The 22,284-nt window shown below is 34.0% G+C and overlaps 1 protein-coding gene across 1 annotated transcript in view; it reads right to left on the reverse strand.

Annotated features, from left to right (window-relative positions):
- LOC138308548 (polyamine-transporting ATPase 13A3-like) overlaps positions 1-22,037 on the reverse strand; it is a 55,980-nt gene extending 33,943 nt beyond the window's left edge. Inside the window, exons 1-16 of the mRNA XM_069249587.1 lie at positions 21,759-22,037; positions 17,559-17,650; positions 16,169-16,336; positions 15,792-15,850; positions 9,076-9,160; positions 8,401-8,483; positions 5,217-5,294; positions 4,875-4,944; positions 4,450-4,584; positions 3,108-3,180; positions 2,726-2,857; positions 2,184-2,345; positions 1,715-1,872; positions 1,096-1,284; positions 643-704; positions 269-413 (exon numbers count right to left, since the gene is read on the reverse strand). Coding sequence (XP_069105688.1) covers positions 269-413; positions 643-704; positions 1,096-1,284; positions 1,715-1,872; positions 2,184-2,345; positions 2,726-2,857; positions 3,108-3,180; positions 4,450-4,584; positions 4,875-4,944; positions 5,217-5,294; positions 8,401-8,483; positions 9,076-9,160; positions 15,792-15,850; positions 16,169-16,336; positions 17,559-17,639 — 1,680 coding nt within the window. The 5' untranslated portion in view covers positions 17,640-17,650; positions 21,759-22,037. The remainder of the gene's footprint in view (positions 1-268; positions 414-642; positions 705-1,095; positions 1,285-1,714; positions 1,873-2,183; positions 2,346-2,725; positions 2,858-3,107; positions 3,181-4,449; positions 4,585-4,874; positions 4,945-5,216; positions 5,295-8,400; positions 8,484-9,075; positions 9,161-15,791; positions 15,851-16,168; positions 16,337-17,558; positions 17,651-21,758) is intronic.
- Positions 22,038-22,284: the final 247 nt, after the last annotated feature.

Here is a 22,284-nt window from a genome sequence, read left to right on the forward strand (position 1 = left end):
AAAATCCAAGATGGCCGATTTTTAAATTTAATTTCAGCCTGAAAAATTACCAAGCAGATCTAGGATGGATGGGGAATCATCATGTAAAATATGGGGAAAATACTCCACTCCCTTCCATCATTAATGTGCAAAAGAAAAAAAACGGACAGACGGACGGACGGACAGACAGACGGACAACCTGATTACTATAGGGCACCCGCATCTCGATGCGGGGCCCTAATAAAGACACATTAATTCATGTACTTTTCTCTTTACCTGTAGAACTTACCCACTTTGTGGACTCAAACATGATCTGGTCGAGGGGATCTCCAGAAAGTTCTCCGTCCATCATGGTTAGTGAGTGACAAGTTGCCATGGCGTTTAACATTGGTCCATGGTCTAGTCTCGATGGATCTGTTTGCAGGGGCAGGAAACTACAAATACATACTTTGATTAATTCTACAAAAAAATTATCATCACATCCAATTCTTTGCATATTTGAACAGATTTAAGTCAATATTAACTTGTTCGATATGAGAAAAAGTTTCTGGGCTATTGGATCATTAAGTAGAGGGTGATCTAACACATGACTGATCATAATTAACCCTGAATAAAAGATGAGTTTAACTATGACCTAATAATTAATAATGGATGAAAGTTTACCTGTTGTTGTGGACAGGAATGGCTCCCATCATATCCAGACCATCCTCTGTAAGTGTCCCAGTCTGTAACATGGCAAACATCACTGAAATCATCTTATATAGGAAAGGCTGGATATCCATAGGTAAGAATGTGTCACTACAGATTAGAATCTTCTCAGTGAGTTTGTATTATTCTCAACTTGGATTCCCAAATAATGTCATCATCTCATACTTGTCAAATATTTCAGAATTTTCAATGGGAAGCAATATTTTGCATGTGGCAGTCCACTTTTTTTTATTTGTTAAAAATGATGTAATCAGACAATATTAAAAATACACCATGTGTGAAAAAAACTAAGGGCAGATAATTTGCTGCAAGATTTTTTTTTTTTTAAAACCACAATATCCACATTCAGTTAAATACACTTTCTGGGTGATGAAAATTAATAAGATGTCCATCCAAATAGAACAGTACCTTATCAAAGCAGAAGGCATCTAGTCGACCCCCAAAATTAATCCTCGGAGGGCTAATACAGTAGATGCTATCTTTCTTCAGTCGATTCTGAGCGTAGGCAGTGCCTATTGTCATGGCGGCAGGCAGAGCGGCCGGAACTATGATTGTTATCACATCTAGTACTCTCAGTACAATATTAAATGGCTCAATCTGAAACAATTATTCACAATAAATTATCACTCCTGCAAATCTAACATAATGACAGTTCTAAAATAATGTTTTTTGATGAACTGGAGGGCCATAACTGCTAAAAAGCTTTTAACCTTGTTACCAAATTTCAAGATGATAGATTCACATGAAATTCTTTGTTATTTTTACTTGAAATCAAGGGGCTGTAACAAATTATATCAGTTGAAAGTGGCGTATAAAATGGCTGATGAATTTTTAACATGTTAGCAAACTGGTTCCATTTATTTTAGTTACTGCATGAAATGAATTGTGATAAATAAATGAACATAATGATTATAAAATAGATGGCTAGACAAAGAATTTTAATATCAGCTATTTCAGCAAAGGAATGTGAAAATAATCAAATAGTCATACTAAAGGTATTACAGAATGTGACCTTGAACAGACTTACCCCATCTCTTACATATAACACAACTGTGTATATCATTCCAATTGCTGCTATAAATCCTAAAAACATCACAAACTTCATGGAATCTCTGTAAAACTGGAAATCAATCGGTTTGGGAAATAATATTGATCGTACAAGCTCCCCTTTTGCAGTTCTGAAACCTGAAAAATATAACAATCATTCCACCTAGTTATAAAATCTGAAAATTTAAGAATAATCACAATGTTCCATAGTTGAGAAGTGATTCAGATCTATTCACTACTGTAATCCCCAATGACTTAATTCATGAAAATTCTGATGGACAATAAACAGATACAAAGATAATAGATGTTGAGCTTAAGACAAAGGTATGTTCCGGCATAGCAATTTTAATGAGAAGAGTCCCTTGTCTTTAATTTATATTCTGTATATTAACTCTAATCAAAACATCATGTACACCTCTAACATCACTCATAGTAGCAATTCTATTTACCAGTCCGCACGACCACAGCTGTGACTCGTGCCGAGCCGTAATATCGTGTTTGCATGATATGAGTCCCGGAGAACAGAGTATGGCGTTTGTGGGCCTCGGAGGAATATATTTCCTCATCTTCCTGATGTGTGAGGGGTGTTTTTGTAACAGGCACACTCTCACCTGTGTAAGGAATGAAGAATGGATGAGATTACAACACAACTGATTTTTTCTTCACTTTTCTATTGCAACACTGACATTATCATTAAGTTGCTAAAATATTTCGAAAGATTTTTTTGCAGTTACATATACATAGTGTATGTAGCAATATATCAATTATTAATTTTAACTGACAATCTTGTCTGACAGACATTTTGACCTAAATTTTAATGATCCAAAGGAAACTTGAAGCAATCATACACAATAACAGAGACTGAGGGCAAAGCTGACCTACATATTATGGAAGTTTAAAGAAATAGCAGTAATATACTCCAACATTTCAATAGCATCACATCTGCAGAACTATATGTCCAGAGGTTAATCAATCAATAAATATGTTATACCTGTGAGCATGCTCTCATTGACTATACACGTTCCTGTGATCAGCACCGCATCGCACGTCATTGTACAGCCATTCTGTGGAAGTACTATCAAATCTCCGGGGACCAGACACGATGTTAGAATCTTCTGGTATCCTGATACAAATGCAAGACACAATCTTAAAGTACACTAAATGGGGGTAAAGAAAAATTAACGTTTATGCTTCGTCCCTATACACAAGACCTAACTGTCAAATGTTACAGCTTGGTATAACATTTCTCCAGACTAACTTGTACATAAAAGTAAGCCCATTCCAATTGGATTTGTTGATCTTTATATTTTTGAAAGTTTTATCTTATCTTTTAAAAGAAGTGTAGATGTTTTATCTAATTTTCCATCACTCACCTCTCCCCTGTCCCTGACAAACTTCTATTTTTTGTTCCGATACTGTCACCATGTCATGAAGTGCTACACTTTGCTGGGGAAGAACAAGAAAAGCAAATTATGTAAAGAAACAGCAAAAATGATACTTTATGAAAATAAATTTAACATACCTTTTTCTCTCTTATTTTACAGGCTATGATTTAAATCATCAAAATCATGATTAGTATCAAACAATTATCTACTACTGTGAAACCTGCCTTATTGACCACCTCTGTTTAAGACCACTTACTTGAAAAGACCATTTCCTTAGGTCCCAAGTGGTCAAATATAACATAGCATAATCTGTGTATAAAGAGTACTTGGCTATAGGTTTAAATGGAGGTTTTTGTACCCCAATACCTGGCAAAATGGGGGTAACAGTGCCATATTTAAGGGGTACACTATATTTGCATATTTTCCCCATGTGTATTCTTTGGTAGAAAATAAAAACAAACCGTCCATTTTGAAAAGCAATTTTCAAATACTTCGTATAGTTCAAGAGATTTTTCACCTCACGATCATTGAATGCGCCGATCCTAAAAGGCATGTAAAATGTAACGCTGTCTTATAGACGATTTCTGTAATGATCGACATCACAAACAATTTTCTTGCTCAGTTAATGTTTACTTCCGGTAACGCAAAACACATTTGACACACTTACAATTTCTTCAATCAAAATTCTGCATGATCAGGAACACTGACTTCCCCTGATCACTTGGGTGGTTTTTATAGACAGCTTTGACTGTACTTGCAATTGAATTAAATAGAAATATCTAGCATAGTTTGAAATATGCAAACTTAACAAACAGCACTTTAAAGATCACCCAATGCTGTGTTCCAACTTTATTTCACGCTACTTATTTCTCATTTTCAATTCTGAAAGAAGTTTACAAAAATTTATTTTTGCAGATTTAAAAATTGAGTGTTAAGATTTTAATCAATATAAATCATGTAGATATCAATTTCTAAAAATAAACTTTCTCGCAAGTTTTCTTGGATCGCAAAATTTGCAAAAAAAATTGCACATGAAAGAAAGTTGGTTTACAATAATCAGACGCTGGAATTTAATTGTGTCCAACCAAGGTGCTCTGTCCAACAACAATAGGTGCTCTGAGGTCAGTCTGGACACCTATCACGATGCTGGAATTTAATTGTGTCCAACAACAATAGGTGCTCTGAGGTCAGTCTGGAGTCCTATCACGACGCTGGAATTTAATTGTGTCCAACAACAACAGGTCCTCTGAGGTCAGTCTGGAGACCTATCACATCCTCAAAGCAAAACTGAAACATGTGTTCTTAGTATTTACTCTGATATTGCACTCACCTTCTTGATCTGACGCAGTGAGACTGTTATAGATATGAGGGAGATGAGAAATATACAGGCTGCGTAGTAGTAGTAGTTATCCATTAGCCATAAGATGATACTGAAGATTTGGAATATGTAGAATGGATTCATTACCTATTAAAAGAAAAGTAAAATAAGAATATGATAATGAGTAATTTTCTTCAGTAAAAGATTACATAATTTTCCTTTATCTACCTTAAAATAGGTATATTTAGCTTACTGGGTATCTCTTCTTTGAAATTAATATACCGCCTATCACTTTATCAAAGTATGTTTCAGACCAATTAAACCTCAGTTCTATGAATTAATTTGAGAAGTTTTGAGCTTGATTTGAAAGTTCAAGGTCAATTTGAACAACCATGAAAGTTGCCCAGGATGCTTCAGTGAATATGAATACAACTCACCTCCTCAATAAAAAGCCTCCAGTAAGACTTCACTTCAACATCTATCAAGTTGTCTTCATAAATTACTCGTCTGAAAGTTTAGCACAACAAGTTCATAAGTTTTTGTGCTAGGTGCCAATTGTATACATCCATGTAAATAGTATGTGTTGCATTAATCAGGTCCATTTTGTTATTCCTTAAGAAGTTTATACTAATTCAGCAAAGGTTGTATTGCTTGGTATTATCATACTTACTAGTAGATGGTTCTTAAATGAGAAGGCATTAATATAATGGCTATCAATTTAACAAATTCTTAAAATAATACAGAAAGAGAGAGAGAGAGAGTTTCATCTATGAACTTACTTCTGGGCTTGCTCTCGCTGTGTAAGGCCTTGAAAGGATTCCTGCAGGGTGGAACATTTAGTGTTATAGGAAAGATCCCTAGAAAAGATACATCCATGGATAAGCTTTTTTGTATCAGTAATAACTAGTAAGGTATAACATCAATTTATTGTCCATAATTCTACCACTGTATGTATCAGTATAGGTTTCACAAGGAAAACAATATACTGTAAACCAATTAATATTCGCGGCTACTTATTTCACAAATTCTGCTTCAAAACAAGTTTACGGAGATTAACTTTGGCGGATCAGACCATCTTCTACTTTCAGTTTCATTACTTTTTTTGACATAATAAAGTATTTATAAGGTATTACAGATCTGTTTCTTTTTTTTGTTTTTGTGAAACAGACTAGTCGTGTACCTGTGTTTGTATTAAGTACATGTATCTCATTCGTAATAGGCCTAAGTGTTAATCCCTATACAAACAGTTACAGTACGAGAGAATAGAACTCATGATCACACACAAATAAGCAATGGAATCTGCCAGTATTAGCGACGATCAGTATGCCTTGAGTTATCTTTGGCTAAACAAAACAAAACAACATCTACTACATGTAGCTATAAAGGATATCATAACTCAAAATTCTGAGACTTGAGATAAAAAACTCTGGAACTGAAGTGACCCCTATTGTTCCCTCACTGAAACGAATGTGCCGGTAATGATTTCTGCCTGGTGTGTCATGGCGGCCGACACAAACACCATCTCATGCGGATGGTAGCATTCTGGGATTAGTCTTACTGAACTATAAATTGTTTATTTAGATTGAACATAGATAGTTTACTTTTGAACAAATATGATCATCTTAACAAAGATTAACTTTCACTATTTTTAGTTGATTGCAAAAGGACCATACATCATACAGAACCATGCAAAAGGACCATACATCATACAGAACCATGGAAACATTACTTACTGTAGCTGGACAAAGGACCATACATCATACTGAACCATGGAAACATTACTTACTGTAGCTGGACAGAGACCATACATCATACTGAACCATGGAAACATTACTGACTGTAGCTGGACAAAGGACCATACATCATACAGAACCATGGAAACATTACTGACTGTAGCTGGACAGAGACCATACATCATACAGAACCATGGAAACATTACTTACTGTAGCTAGACAAAGGACCATACATCATACAGAACCATGGAAACATTACTTACTGTAGCTAGACAAAGGACCATACATCATACAGAACCATGGAAACATTACTTACTGTAGCTGGACAAAGGACCATACATCATACAGAGCCATGGAAACATTACTGACTGTAGCTGGACAAAGGACCATACATCATACAGAGCCATGAAAACATTACTGACTGGAGCTTGACAAAGGACCATACATCATACAGAACCATGGAAACATTACTGACTATAGCTGGACAAAGGACCATACATCATACAGAACCATGGAAACATTACTGACTATAGCTGGACAAAGGACCATACATCATACTGAACCATGGAAACATTACTGACTGTAGCTGGACAAAGGACCATACATCATACTGAACCATGGAAACATTACTGACTGTAGCTGGACAAAGGACCATACATCATACTGAACCATGGAAACATTACTGACTGTAGCTGGACAAAGGACCATACATCATACAGAACCATGGAAACATTACTTACTGTAGCTGGACAGAGACCATACATCATACTGAACCATGGAAACATTACTGACTGTAGCTGGACAAAGGACCATACATCATACTGAACCATGGAAACATTACTGACTGTAGCTGGACAAAGGACCATACATCATACAGAGCCATGGAAACATTACTGACTGTAGCTGGACAAAGGACCATACATCATACTGAACCATGGAAACATTACTGACTGTAGCTGGACAAAGGACCACACATCATACAGAGCCATGGAAACATTACTGACTGTAGCTGGACAAAGGACCATACATCATACAGAGCCATGGAAACATTACTTACTTACTGTAGCTGGACAAAGGACCATACATCATACAGAACCATGGAAACATTACTTACTGTAGCTGGACAAAGGACCATACATCATACTGAACCATGGAAACATTACTTACTGTAGCTGGACAAAGGACCATACATCATACTGAACCATGGAAACATTACTTACTGTAGCTGGACAAAGGACCATACATCATACAGAACCATGGAAACATTACTTACTGTAGCTGGACAAAGGACCATACATCATACAGAGCCATGGAAACATTACTGACTGTAGCTGGACAAAGGACCACACATCATACAGAGCCATGGAAACATTACTTACTGTAGCTGGACAAAGGACCATACATCATACTGAACCATGGAAACATTACTGACTGTAGCTGAAAAAAGGACCATACATCATACAGAGCCATGGAAACATTACTACTGTACTTAGCTGGACAAAGACCATACATCATACTGAACCATGGAAACATTACTAACTGTAGCTGGACAAAGGACCATACATCATACTGAACCATGGAAACATTACTTACTGTAGCTGGACAAAGGACCATACATCATACAGAACCATGGAAACATTACTTACTGTAGCTGGACAAAGGACCATACATCATACAGAACCATGGAAACATTACTGACTGTAGCTGGACAAAGGACCATACATCATACAGAACCATGGAAACATTACTTACTGTAGCTGGACAAAGGACCATACATCATACAGAACCATGGAAACATTACTGACTGTAGCTGGACAAAGGACCATACATCATACAGAACCATGGAAACATTACTGACTGAAGCTGGACCAAGGACCATACATCATACAGAGCCATGGAAACGTTATACTTACTGTAGCTGGACCAAGGACCATTCATCATACTGAACCATGGAAACATTACTGACTGTAGCTGGACAAAGGACCACACATCATACAGAGCCATGGAAACATTACTAACTGTAGCTGGACAAAGGACCATACATCATACTGAACCATGGAAACATTACTTACTGTAGCTGCACAGAGACCATACATCATACAGAACCATGGAAACATTACTTACTGTAGCTGGACAAAGGACCATACATCATACAGAACCATGGAAACATTACTTACTGTAGCTGGACAAAGGACCATACATCATACAGAACCATGGATACATTACTTACTGTAGCTGGACAAAGGACCTCACATCCTGCTCCCAAATATACCTCAGGTGTTGGTGGTCAAAATACCTCAGACTGACATCTGGCTGTCAACAACAGATCATAGAATCAAGTGACAGGATCTTGAAGGACATGACAGGAGAATCGGAAATTTCACAGTTATAAACTGTGGGTATAGACCTGATTCAACCTCATGTGTGCGATACTTTAAATGTACTAACTTTGGCGAAATTTAAATTTTAGCAAAAGCTTGATTTTGAATAGGTTAGCACAGTATTAAAATTCACACACTTGTTATAAATGTTATACTAATATTGTATTAATATTCAGTGATTTTCTTACTTAATAATTTATGGGGCCTGTACCTTTTCAATTGGGAAAACAATACATTGCATCTTCCTTAAAACATGTATATTTTAAAGATTATTTCTTTATTTACAATTTACAATTGGGGAAAATACATCAAAATTTCTCTAGGGGAAGGGGCCTTTATACGGCCCCAAATGTACCTAAACAAATCACTGATATCATTAGTATAATGCAAAATTTGTGGCATAAGTTTACCCGGCAGTAGTTATCAGTCAGTACGTGCGGCAGTTGCAGGATAAAGAGCACTATACAGCCATCCAACAAAATGATCACATGAAAATACAAACTCAGTTTTGATAACATACTTACCTGTTTTAACTTTGTGGTATCACAGGAGTCAGACTCGTCATCGTCAGAAACGTCTCTAAACTGATGGTACTTGTCTGGAACTCCACTACAGAAAGAGTTAAAATACGGAGTATTGTGTAATGGTGTATTAGTAGTGATGATTACAGAGTATTGTGCAATGGTGTATTAGTAGTGATGATTACAGAGTATTGTGTAATGGTGTATTAGTAGTGATGATTACAGAGTATTGTGTAATGGTGTATTAGTAGTGATGATTACAGAGTATTGTGTAAAGGTGTATTAGTAGTGATGATTACAGAGTATTGTGTAAAGGTGTATTAGTAGTGATGATTACAGAGTATTGTGTAATGGTGTATTAGTAGTGATGTTTACAGAGTATTGTGTAATGGTGTATTAGTAGTGATGATTACAGAGTATTGTGTAAAGGTGTATTAGTAGTGATGATTACAGAGTATTGTGTAAAGGTGTATTAGTAGTGATGATTACAGAGTATTGTGTAAAGGTGTATTAGTAGTGATGATTACAGAGTATTGTGTAAAGGTGTATTAGTAGTGATGATTACAGAGTATTGTGTAAAGGTGTATTGTAGTAGTGATGATTACAGAGTATTGTGTAAAGGTGTATTAGTAGTGATGATTACAGAGTATTGTGTAAAGGTGTATTAGTAGTGATGATTACAGAGTATTGTGTAAAGGTGTATTAGTAGTGATGATTACAGAGTATTGTGTAAAGGTGTATTAGTAGTGATGATTACAGAGTATTGTGTAAAGGTGTATTAGTAGTGATGATTACAGAGTATTGTGTAAAGGTGTATTAGTAGTGATGATTACAGAGTATTGTGTAAAGGTGTATTAGTAGTGATGATTACAGAGTATTGTGTAAAGGTGTATTAGTAGTGATGATTACAGAGTATTGTGTAATGGTGTATTAGTAGTGATGATTACAGAGTATTGTGTAATGGTGTATTAGTAGTGATGATTACAGAGTATTGTGTAATGGTGTATTAGTAGTGATGATTACAGAGTATTGTGTAAAGGTGTATTAGTAGTGATGATTACAGAGTATTGTGTAAAGGTGTATTAGTAGTGATGATTACAGAGTATTGTGTAATGGTGTATTAGTAGTGATGATTAAAGAGTATTGTGTAATGGTGTATTAGTAGTGATGATTACAGAGTATTGTGTAATGGTGTATTAGTAGTGATGATTACAGAGTATTGTGTAAAGGTGTATTAGTAGTGATGATTACAGAGTATTGTGTAATGGTGTATTAGTAGTGATGATTACAGAGTATTGTGTAATGGTGTATTAGTAGTGATGATTACAGAGTATTGTGTAATGGTGTATTAGTAGTGATGATTACAGAGTATTGTGTAATGGTGTATTAGTAGTGATGATTACAGAGTATTGTGTAAAGGTGTATTAGTAGTGATGATTACAGAGTATTGTGTAAAGGTGTATTAGTAGTGATGATTACAGAGTATTGTGTAATGGTGTATTAGTAGTGATGATTACAGAGTATTGTGTAAAGGTGTATTAGTAGTGATGATTACAGAGTATTGTGTAATGGTGTATTAGTAGTGATGATTACAGAGTATTGTGTAAAGGTGTATTAGTAGTGATGATTACAGAGTATTGTGTAAAGGTGTATTAGTAGTGATGATTACAGAGTATTGTGTAATGGTGTATTAGTAGTGATGATTACAGAGTATTGTGTAAAGGTGTATTAGTAGTGATGATTACAGAGTATTGTGTAAAGGTGTATTAGTAGTGATGATTAACAGAGTATTGTGTAAAGGTGTATTAGTAGTGATGATTACAGAGTATTGTGTAAGTGTATTAGTAGTGATGATAAAGAGTATTGTGTAAGGTGTATTAGAGTGATGATTACAGAGTATTGTGTAATGGTGTATTAGTAGTGATGATTACAGAGTATTGTGTAATGGTGTATTAGTAGTGATGATTACAGAGTATTGTGTAATGGTGTATTAGTAGTGATGATTACAGAGTATTGTGTAATGGTGTATTAGTAGTGATGATTACAGAGTATTGTGTAAAAGGTGTATTAGTAGTGATGATTACAGAGTATTGTGTAAGGTGTATTAGTAGTGATGATTACAGAGTATTGTGTAATGTGTATTAGTAGTGATGATTACAGAGTATTGTGTAAAGGTGTATTATGGAGTATTGTAAGGTGATGATTACAGAGTATTGTGTAAAGGTGTATTAGTAGTGATGATTACAGAGTATTGTGTAATGGTGTAAGGTGTAGTATGATGATTAAGAGTATTGTGTAAAGGTGTATTAGTAGTGATGATTACAGAGTATTGTGTAAAGGTGTATTAGTAGTGATGATTACAGAGTATTGTGTAAAGGTGTATTAGTAGTGATGATTACAGAGTATTGTGTAAAGGTGTATTAGTAGTGATGATTACAGAGTATTGTGTAAAGGTGTATTAGTAGTGATGATTACAGAGTTTGTGTAAGGTGTATTAGTGTGTGATTACAGAGATTGTGTAAGGTGTATTAGTAGTGATGATTACAGAGTATTGTGTAAAGGTGTATTAGTAGTGATGATTACAGAGTATTGTGTAAAGGTGTATTAGTAGTGATGATTACAGAGTATTGTGTAAAGGTGTATTAGTAGTGATGATTACAGAGTATTGTGTAAAGGTGTATTAGTAGTGATGATTACAGAGTATTGTGTAAAGGTGTATTAGTGATTGATTAAAGAGTATTGTGTAAAGGTGTATTAGTAGTGATGATTACAGAGTATTGTGTAAAGGTGTATTAGTAGTGATGATTACAGAGTATTGTGTAAAGGTGTATTAGTAGTGATGATTACAGAGTATTGTGTAAAGGTGTATTAGTAGTGATGATTACAGAGTATTGTGTAAAGGTGTATTAGTAGTGATGATTACAGAGTATTGTGTAAAGGTGTATTAGTAGTGATGATTACAGAGTATTGTGTAATGGTGTATTAGTAGTGATGATTACAGAGTATTGTGTAATGGTGTATTAGTAGTGATGATTAAAGAGTATTGTGTAATGGTGTATTAGTAGTGATGATTACAGAGTATTGTGTAAATGGTGTATTAGTAGTGATGATTACAGAGTATTGTGTAATGGTGTATTAGTAGTGATGATTACAGAGTATTGTGTAATGGTGTATTAGTAGTGATGATTACAGAGTATTGTGTAATGGTGTATTAGTAGTGATGATTACAGAGTATTGTGTAAAGGTGTATTAGTAGTGATGATTACAGAGTATTGTGTAAGGTGTATTAGTAGTGATGATTAAAGGTATTGTGTAATGGTGTATTAGTAGTGATGATTACAGAGTATTGTGTAATGGTGTATTAGTAGTGATGATTACAGAGTATTGTGTAAAGGTGTATTAGTAGTGATGATTACAGAGTATTGTGTAAAGGTGTATTAGTAGTGATGATTACAGAGTATTGTGTAAGGTGTATTAGTAGTGATGATTACAGAGTATTGTGTAAAGGTGTATTAGTAGTGATGATTACAGAGTATTGTGTAATGGTGTATTAGTAGTGATGATTACAGAGTATTGTGTAATGGTGTATTAGTAGTGATGATTACAGAGTATTGTGTAATTAAGGTGTATTAGTAGTGATGATTACAGAGTATTGTGTAATGGTGTATTAGTAGTGATGATTACAGAGTATTGTGTAATGGTGTATTAGTAGTGATGATTACAGAGTATTGTGTAATGGTGTATTAGTAGTGATGATTAACAGAGTATTGTGTAAAGGTGTATTAGTAGTGATGATTACAGAGTATTGTGTAAAGGTGTATTAGTAGTGATGATTACAGAGTATTGTGTAAAGGTGTATTAGTAGTGATGATTACAGAGTATTGTGTAATGGTGTATTAGTAGTGATGATTACAGAGTATTGTGTAAAGGTGTATTAGTAGTGATGATTACAGAGTATTGTGTAATGGTGTATTAGTAGTGATGATTACAGAGTATTGTGTAAAGGTGTATTAGTAGTGATGATTACAGAGTATTGTGTAATGGTGTATTAGTAGTGATGATTACAGAGTATTGTGTAAAGGTGTATTAGTAGTGATGATTACAGAGTATTGTGTTATAGTGATGATTAAGAGTTTGTGTAAGTGTATGTATTACAGAGTATTGTGTAATGGTGTATTAGTAGTGATGATTACAGAGTATTGTGTAAATGGTGTGATGATTAGTATGTGTAGGGTATAGTAGTGATGATTACAGAGTATTGTGTAAAGGTGTATTAGTAGTGATGATTACAGAGTATTGTGTAATGGTGTATTAGTAGTGATGATTACAGAGTATTGTGTAATGGTGTATTAGTAGTGATGATTACAGAGTATTGTGTAAAGGTGTATTAGTAGTGATGATTACAGAGTATTGTGTAATGGTGTATTAGTAGTGATGATTACAGAGTATTGTGTAAAGGTGTATTAGTAGTGATGATTACAGAGTATTGTGTAAAGGTGTATTAGTAGTAGTGATGATTACAGAGTATTGTGTAATGGTGTATTAGTAGTGATGATTACAGAGTATTGTGTAAAGGTGTATTAGTAGTGATGATTACAGAGTATTGTGTAATGGTGTATTAGTAGTGATGATTACAGAGTATTGTGTAAAGGTGTATCAGTAGTGATGATTACAGAGTATTGTGTAAAGGTGTATTAGTAGTGATGATTACAGAGTATTGTGTAAAGGTGTATTAGTAGTGATGATTACAGAGTATTGTGTAAAGGTGTATTAGTAGTGATGATTACAGAGTATTGTGTAAAGGTGTATTAGTAGTGATGATTACAGAGTATTGTGTAAAGGTGTATTAGTAGTGATGATTACAGAGTATTGTGTAAAGGTGTATTAGTAGTGATGATTACAGAGTATTGTGTAAAGGTGTATTAGTAGTGATGATTACAGAGTATTGTGTAAAGGTGTATTAGTAGTGATGATTACAGAGTATTGTGTAATGGTGTATTAGTAGTGATGATTACAGAGTATTGTGTAATGGTGTATTAGTAGTGATGATTACAGAGTATTTGTGTAAAGGTGTAGTATTAGTAGTGATGATTACAGAGTATTGTGTAAAGGTGTATTAGTAGTGATGATTAAAGAGTATTGTGTAATGGTGTATTAGTAGTGATGATTACAGAGTATTGTGTAAAGGTGTATTAGTAGTGATGATTACAGAGTATTGTGTAATGGTGTATTAGTAGTGATGATTAAAGAGTATTGTGTAATGGTGTATTAGTAGTGATGATTACAGAGTATTGTGTAAAGGTGTATTAGTAGTGATGATTAAAGAGTATTGTGTAAAGGTGTATTAGTAGTGATGATTAAAGAGTATGTGTAAAGGTGTATTAGTAGTGATGATTACAGAGTATTGTGTAAAGGTGTATTAGTAGTGATGATTACAGAGTATTGTGTAAAGGTGTATTAGTAGTGATGATTACAGAGTATTGTGTAATGGTGTATTAGTAGTGATGATTACAGAGTATTGTGTAATGGTGTATTAGTAGTGATGATTAAAGAGTATTGTGTAATGGTGTATTAGTAGTGTATTAGTAGTGATGATTACAGAGTATTGTGTAAAGGTGTATTAGTAGTGATGATTACAGAGTATTGTGTAATGGTGTATTAGTAGTGATGATTACAGAGTATTGTGTAATGGTGTATTAGTAGTGATGATTACAGAGTATTGTGTAATGGTGTATTAGTAGTGATGATTACAGAGTATTGTGTAAAGGTGTATTAGTAGTGATGATTACAGAGTATTGTGTAAGGTGTATTAGTAGTGATGATTACAGAGTATTGTGTAATGGTGTATTAGTAGTGATGATTACAGAGTATTGTGTAAAGGTATTGTGTGATGATTACAGAGTATGTGTAAGGTGTATTGTATTACAGAGTATTGTGTAATGGTGTATTAGTAGTGATGATTACAGAGTATGTGTAATGGTGTATTAGTAGTGATGATACAGAGTATTGTGTAATGGTGTATTAGTAGTGATGATTACAGAGTATTGTGTAAAGGTGTATTAGTAGTGATGATTAAAGAGTATTGTGTAAAGGTGTATTAGTAGTGATGATTACAGAGTATTGTGTATTAAATGGTGTATTAGTAGTGATGATTACAGAGTATTGTGTAAAGGTGTATTAGTAGTGATGATTACAGAGTATTGTGTAATGGTGTATTAGTAGTGATGATTACAGAGTATTGTGTAAAGGTGTATTAGTAGTGATGATTACAGAGTATTGTGTAAAGGTGTATTAGTGGTGATGATTAAGAGTATTGTGTAAAGGTGTATTAGTGGTGATGATTTAGTATTGTGTAAAGGTGTATTAGTGGTGATTAAAGAGTATTGTGTAATGGTGTATTAGTAGTGATGATAACAGAGTATAGTGTAAAGGTGTGTCAGTAGTGATGATTACATAGTATTGTGTAAAGGTGTATTAGTTAGTGTTGAGAATCAGTTGTAAAATCACAATCAATGATCGGTTAAGTAAAACTTACTTATTATCAATTTTATAAGTGGATACAATTTATAGAAAACTTTCCTTTATCAATGTATTTAATCTTTCATTTTCTCTGAAGAATTTTAGAAAGATATCCTGTGCTAACAGTACAAAGAAGTATTTAAAAAAAAAATCAAATTACTGTTTATATATTACCAAATATTCATAACAGGTTAACTTACGTGAACTCATCAAATCCCTTGGTCTTTACTGGGCTGACAAACCATCTCTTCACATGATCCTGATGAAGAAAATTATAGGGTACCAGTTATATCTCAACTGCTGTAACAACGCTGTGTTAATCATAATATACTGGATAAATAATCAGTACCAGGAAATTATCTGTTTGAAGTTTGCATAGAGAGCTCCAAGACCTTGGTTAAAGATCAAGGACATCCACTTGAAAATGCTAAAGTCCATCATTGTAGCATCATGCGTGTGTTTGGTATGAATAATATAAATTGTCCATCATCCCAAAGCATGTAAAACTCAGTCATCAGGTTTACTTTGGAACTTAAAGCCACCTACTAAGTGTTATAATAACACATGGTCCTCTTACCTGAATGAGGATGGTGTCCGCCTCCGTCAGATGACATTTTTTCCGTTTTATATAGCACTCTAGTTCTGGTCTCCATAGCATCAGCAGAAGTACAAAGCCAAGGCTAGTACAGGAGAGTAGAATGAAGAGCAGTAGCTTCCATCTGTTGGCTCTGTACCCATAGCAAACCTGTAACACATATCTCAGGATTAATTTAATACATCTTGTCAACTTGACTAGTGATTCTAATTATTTTTAGTATCGGAATACATGTATTGGAATCTACTTGAGAAACCCATGCAAGATTCTACTAATATTTAGTCCATCATTCTAGACCCCTAGTAAATAAAACATTTATCATTTTTTAACAATATACTGTTATAAACACAAACAAAATTGCTAAAGCCTCAATATGGAAACTTGATATCTGGTAGCTGGGTAACTGGCATATACATTTCTTTCACACAGTTGAGGGTCAATGCCATGATAAATGTATGAGATCACCTACGTATATATACTCAATCAAGTGTTGATCAAGTGAAATCTAGGAGTACTCTTGTTTCCTCTATATTAGATCCATTTGTATGCTTCCCATCCCTGCAGTCAACAGATGTTGATGGTATGCAGTTGTATGATAGTGGAAGCTGACAAACAATGACATTTTAAGCCTATTAAATGGTGAGCTACATAGTCAGACCACATCAGACTTTCATACGATTTTGTGAAGGAAGAAAGAATGTTTATCTTATTTTTTATCTTTTTGTATGAATACAAAATACAAATGTATCTGTCACCAGATGTTCAATACCGACAGCAGCTCACTGCTATACTTTGATTCCCTACAGTGACACAGAGGACATATCATCAATCCCTTATACCTATATACAATGTATAGATCTACTCAATACCTCAGAAAGGCTAATATCAACTTATCCTTAGCTACTATACAAATCACAAACAAGTTTCCTTTTTATATACTACATGCATACAGGACAATTATGTCTTATTTATTACTTTTATTCATGTAACAATGAATTATTTAATGAACTTTTTGCTTCTGACAGACTGAAATGAGGAGAGGGCTTAAAAGGGCATATTTAGGAATATCGTATTCGACCCAGTAAGCATCCCAATTTCCCTATAAGCGCTCTACCCCTCTTTTTAGGCCTCAATTTCATTTACCTTGAATCAAATTCAGATGCAAAATATATAAACTGTGGATTTCTTTATTGATTTCTTTGCAAAATGATCTACTGCTTACTTTGCGCAATAATTTTATGAAGGACTAGTTCAAATTTGGCTCTTATTTATTTCAATTTTTCATCAGGGCGCTTATTGGGTCGCATATGGTATGTTAGGTTGACCATATCAATCATTATACATTAAATATTATGTAAGATTTATGACTTACCAACTGGTCATCAGTACCAGGGTTGAGTATGATACGTGTAGGGTCTGCCCCGCTGTTAAACAGACGGCTATACTCACTCATCCTATAGCTGTCTGCAATAAATTCAAGGCTGATTAAGATTTTACCTCACAGCATTATATCCATCCTTGATACTTCAGGGGTTCTGATCACCTACGATCTCTACACCCCTAGACTATCTCATAGTAAAACTGGGGGCAACAGAACAGAACAGGTAATTTATTCCTTTGATGTACAACAAAAGAGCCTTATAACGGTACACTGTGGTTGACTGTGTGGCTTTGATGTTAGGCATCGCTCTCTCTGTAGTCTTCAAAGGAAATCTTTGCTGGCCTGTGATTGGTCAAATGTTTTTCACTGAGCTGCCTTCAATCTTACTATGAGATAGCCCAGGGGTGTAGAGATCGTAGGTGATCGGAACCCCTGGAGTATCGAGGATGCATAATATCACACTTACAAATAATATATATGTCTTCTAATAGTAATATGTACAGAACTCATATGAGATCTTTGGCATCTAGATGTGAAAAAACGCATTGCTGCTATAGCACTGATTAGTCATTAGTAAATGACTATAATGACATATTACTATATATTGATAATCATAATGAACCTCCTTGTTACACAAAGTTTAATGACTAGGATGTCCTTAATAGCTTACAAAGTGGAACCACTGTCATGCTGGTGTAATAATTTTGAGGATAGATAACTCTTTTCTTGAGTTATAAAACTTTATATTTATGATGTAAGATTTAAATACACTTTACGAAATCCCCAAAAGCAATTCGAAAGGATAAAATAGTTTGTTTAGGTTTTATTTTGTATGAAAAAAATCAGTTTATAAATACCCTGGATTTTATATTTCTATTTTATCTCCAGATTATATGGAAATTATCCCCCTTTAATAAGTAGTTAATTCACTTAAATGTAATTACACAAAAATATTTCTGTATTACAGGAAAAGCAGTGACTATCAAGATGTAACAGATACAATTACACAGATGGAGTGAATTAGAACATGTAAATCTAATCAACACTTAATTGTTAAATTTTACGAGAATAATGAATGGCTCAGTCCACTAATTTAGAATAAGAGTATAAGCCTCTCACTATCAGTGTTGTGTGGGGCTGTGTTAACTGTTGTATAATTTGGTCATTTCCATATTAATTTGGAGAACAACACGAATTAGAATAAAGATGTGACAGGTAGATGTGTATACCATTAAACAGTGTATATGTAGAGACAGCAGTATAATGTATAAACTAATTAAACAGTAGATTTAAGGTACATGTATGTCGTATATGTACAGGGGTTTAACTATACATTTCATATGGTTCATTACATATAACTGACGTTATATAGACCAGTTTTAATTAAAATATTTCAAACTCAAAAAAGTACTATATAGTATTATATCCACATATTTTGATTTTACCTAGAATGTTTATGTACCTGCTACTGTATTGATGGATCACCATGGCCAGCTGTCAATCAAACCGCATGCATTTTGTGTTGTGTATGCTACGATGTTTGCTGTGACATTGAATAGGTACACGTGCGTTTGCGGACACTATGCGTGGCTATATTACACCTGAGGATCTGTCAATTGTTATATTTGTCAGTAAAAGCCACTTCATAATCACATTTAAGTCATATTTTCGAATGCCAGAGATATGTCCTGGTCAGACTCAGTCCAGTTTTCACATAAACTGTGAATTAGTGACATTGAAATAATATTTTTTCATTAGGTATTTTGAAGACATGTGCCTACCTGATATTGCAGACTTGGATATAGCTGTATTAATAACTTAATAATAAGCCCGGAAGTTGTCCTGCTATTCTGGACATAGACACACACGTACATTATATCTTTATCAAGGGGAAGTATAAACATCAAATATATATAAATAGAGGCATTGGAGATAACTGAAAACTCATGTAGCTGGGCTTGGGCATGGATTTTTATTTGAAATTCTCACAGTACAGACAAAAACAATAAAAATAAAAGAATCAAACTGTTTCCATTTTATCCTACATTGGTACCCATGGCAACTAAATAACTAGATCATGGCAGGCGGTTTGAGATCTTCACATTATTGAGATTTAGGAATTAAATCTCTAGAAAAACAGGTGTAGTAGTGTAAAGGAGCATGTCAATAAAATAAATAAATAACCCTATAATTGTCTTCATTCATACAAGCTAGTTCACAAAGTTCAAATATGTTTAGACCAAAATTTTCAACTTCTTTCTCAATGATTCATCAGTGGTGCAATATTTGATATTGGCATTGAAGATTTGATGTTGGCCTAAGTGAACTAAAGTTTTGTTCAAATGAACAACCTTGACCTTTATTTATAGGGGTCAAGTAGGTGTGGAATTTTCTGACAATCTTGCTATAAACATAGTAGATCAACACGATGTTATGCCGTCGGTATGAACACCACAAATTGAACCCTTCAATTTACTACATGTATGTATAAAACTTAGAGCTTCACCAAGCTATAAGCAAGGTATTTAAAAGTTAAAATGACACATTGGAAACGTTTTAACTTTTATACAAGATAGAAATTTCACTATATGAAAACTGATACAAAAGCTTTAGGAAACAAATGACAAACAAAGCTAGAAACATTACGTAGAGTTATGTAGCTCAACATGGGCATGGTATCGTAGAGCATTCGGTCAAATTCAAATGGTCCGGGGTTCGAACCTCGATCTGTCACTGTGCTACTACTCCAACAATGTTAGAGGTAAAGCACAAGACACTTTTTATCACTTTGTCATGTCTAACAGAAATCAGAAACATATATACATAGAGATTGGAAACTCCTTCTTCGTCTATGTGACAGGCAGAGGGACCTCTAGTTTATAGGCATTTTCCCTTGGATAACTTCTTTTAAGTGTATTCTTTTAAACATGATATTTTTGCATCAACACAAAGTTTAAACATTATATCATGGTTTGATGTGATCAGTTTTGCCAATTGATGTTATTTAATATGATTTTTGAACGTATGAAAATGAGCAATTTTACCTGGTTTTTCGAAAATCGGGCATTCAAAACCGGAAGTGCATTTTGTCTTATTATTATATAAGTTAAAATATTATTTTTTCTTTCCAAAATCGTACTCAAACCATCTGAAAATTACTTAACTTTCATAACATATCAAAGTTATTCTGCTGCATTTAAGTATTTAAGATTTTATCTAAAAGCCCCTGGGGACATACAGAGGTACATCTGCCTATCGTAAAAATGGCGAAGTTGCCAATCTCTATGTATATATGTTTCTGCAGAAATTTCTCAATATCAACGTCTAATAATATTGGATTAACTGTGCTACATGTATTTGTTCTATTACATATGGGACAAAGAAGTAATTCCAACTGTGTGGACAAAAAAAGCGAGGTTTTTGTTCCAGTCCTATTACATATATATTATGAATAAATGAAATTATATAATCAATTTATATTACTTAGGCTCACGCTACCCATTCGCATTTCTGTAATGAACGAATCGATCTGGCTAATTGCTAAAATAAATTCATCCTTATTCACAAAATATGCTAAAGTTTTTCTTCACACACCCGATATCCAATGACGCAGACACAAGTTCAAACATCTTTTTTTTTTCAATCAGATTACATTCATTTCAAGTCTAAAACAGTTGATAAATTAATCAGTTACGGTACCATATATATTTTAATGTTGAATGGAAGTAAAGTAACAATATGCACGACGGAGTATGGTTTGTGTGTACTTTTCAACTGATGCATAAAATACACTATTATATGCTTCTTAGTAATTTAAGGTTTTTTCATTATGAAATGCTGTGAATGCACAATTTTTTAAATGAAATTCTTATTTGCTAAAACGAAAAACATTTTCTACGCAAACAGGAAAGTTAGTGCGAGCCCAGTTACTCATAACTTTGTTCATCAACTTACTCATAACTACATCATCAGAGAGTCCTACTGAAAAATAATCGAACTTTCACTTAAAGTGATTGAGGCCAAGGGAAGTTCATCTGCACAGAGGTGACACGCAACTAAATTAGTAAATATGTATAGCAGACGAAATAATCCCGAGTCAGGTTTGTTTACAAAGTGTGTATTATCGGTTATCACCATCTTACGAGAAACGATTACGCCGCCACACATTCTGTGACTTAGATAAACACTTACCTGGTTCATTTAATTCTGTTATCGCGGTATCATCTTGTCAACCCCACGAACCACATACACAGTTGATGTGTTTTAGCAGCCTAACTAGTTCAGCACTAAACTTTGAAACGGAAGTGCTACCGGTGCCACATGTCAAAATACTTGAAAGAACAGCCAACGAGAAATCATATTTTCTAATTACAAATTGTAATGACCAATTTTGATGTTGAATTTTTAAAACTTCGGTAGCTTAATAAGCATAATCACCATTAATATTTATCCCAATGCCTTACAGACACAACAGGCTAATGTAAATAAATAAATACTTCTATAGTATTAGTTTTTTAATAGGAGTATTCTTAACTGACATAACAGCGGAAGTGACAGTGAGTGAATAAACGAGGAAACGGATATGGGTAAAAGGCGGATTTTTTCCCTCAAAAACGTGAATGTACCGTATTATATTTTAGACACAATGAAGGTAAAATGTATCTATATATAATCGTTGTTAATTTGTTTAAACAACACTTACATTAAAATCATGAAA

Source organism: Argopecten irradians, chromosome 1, assembly GCF_041381155.1.
Source record: "Argopecten irradians isolate NY chromosome 1, Ai_NY, whole genome shotgun sequence".
Classification (NCBI taxonomy): domain Eukaryota; kingdom Metazoa; phylum Mollusca; class Bivalvia; order Pectinida; family Pectinidae; genus Argopecten; species Argopecten irradians.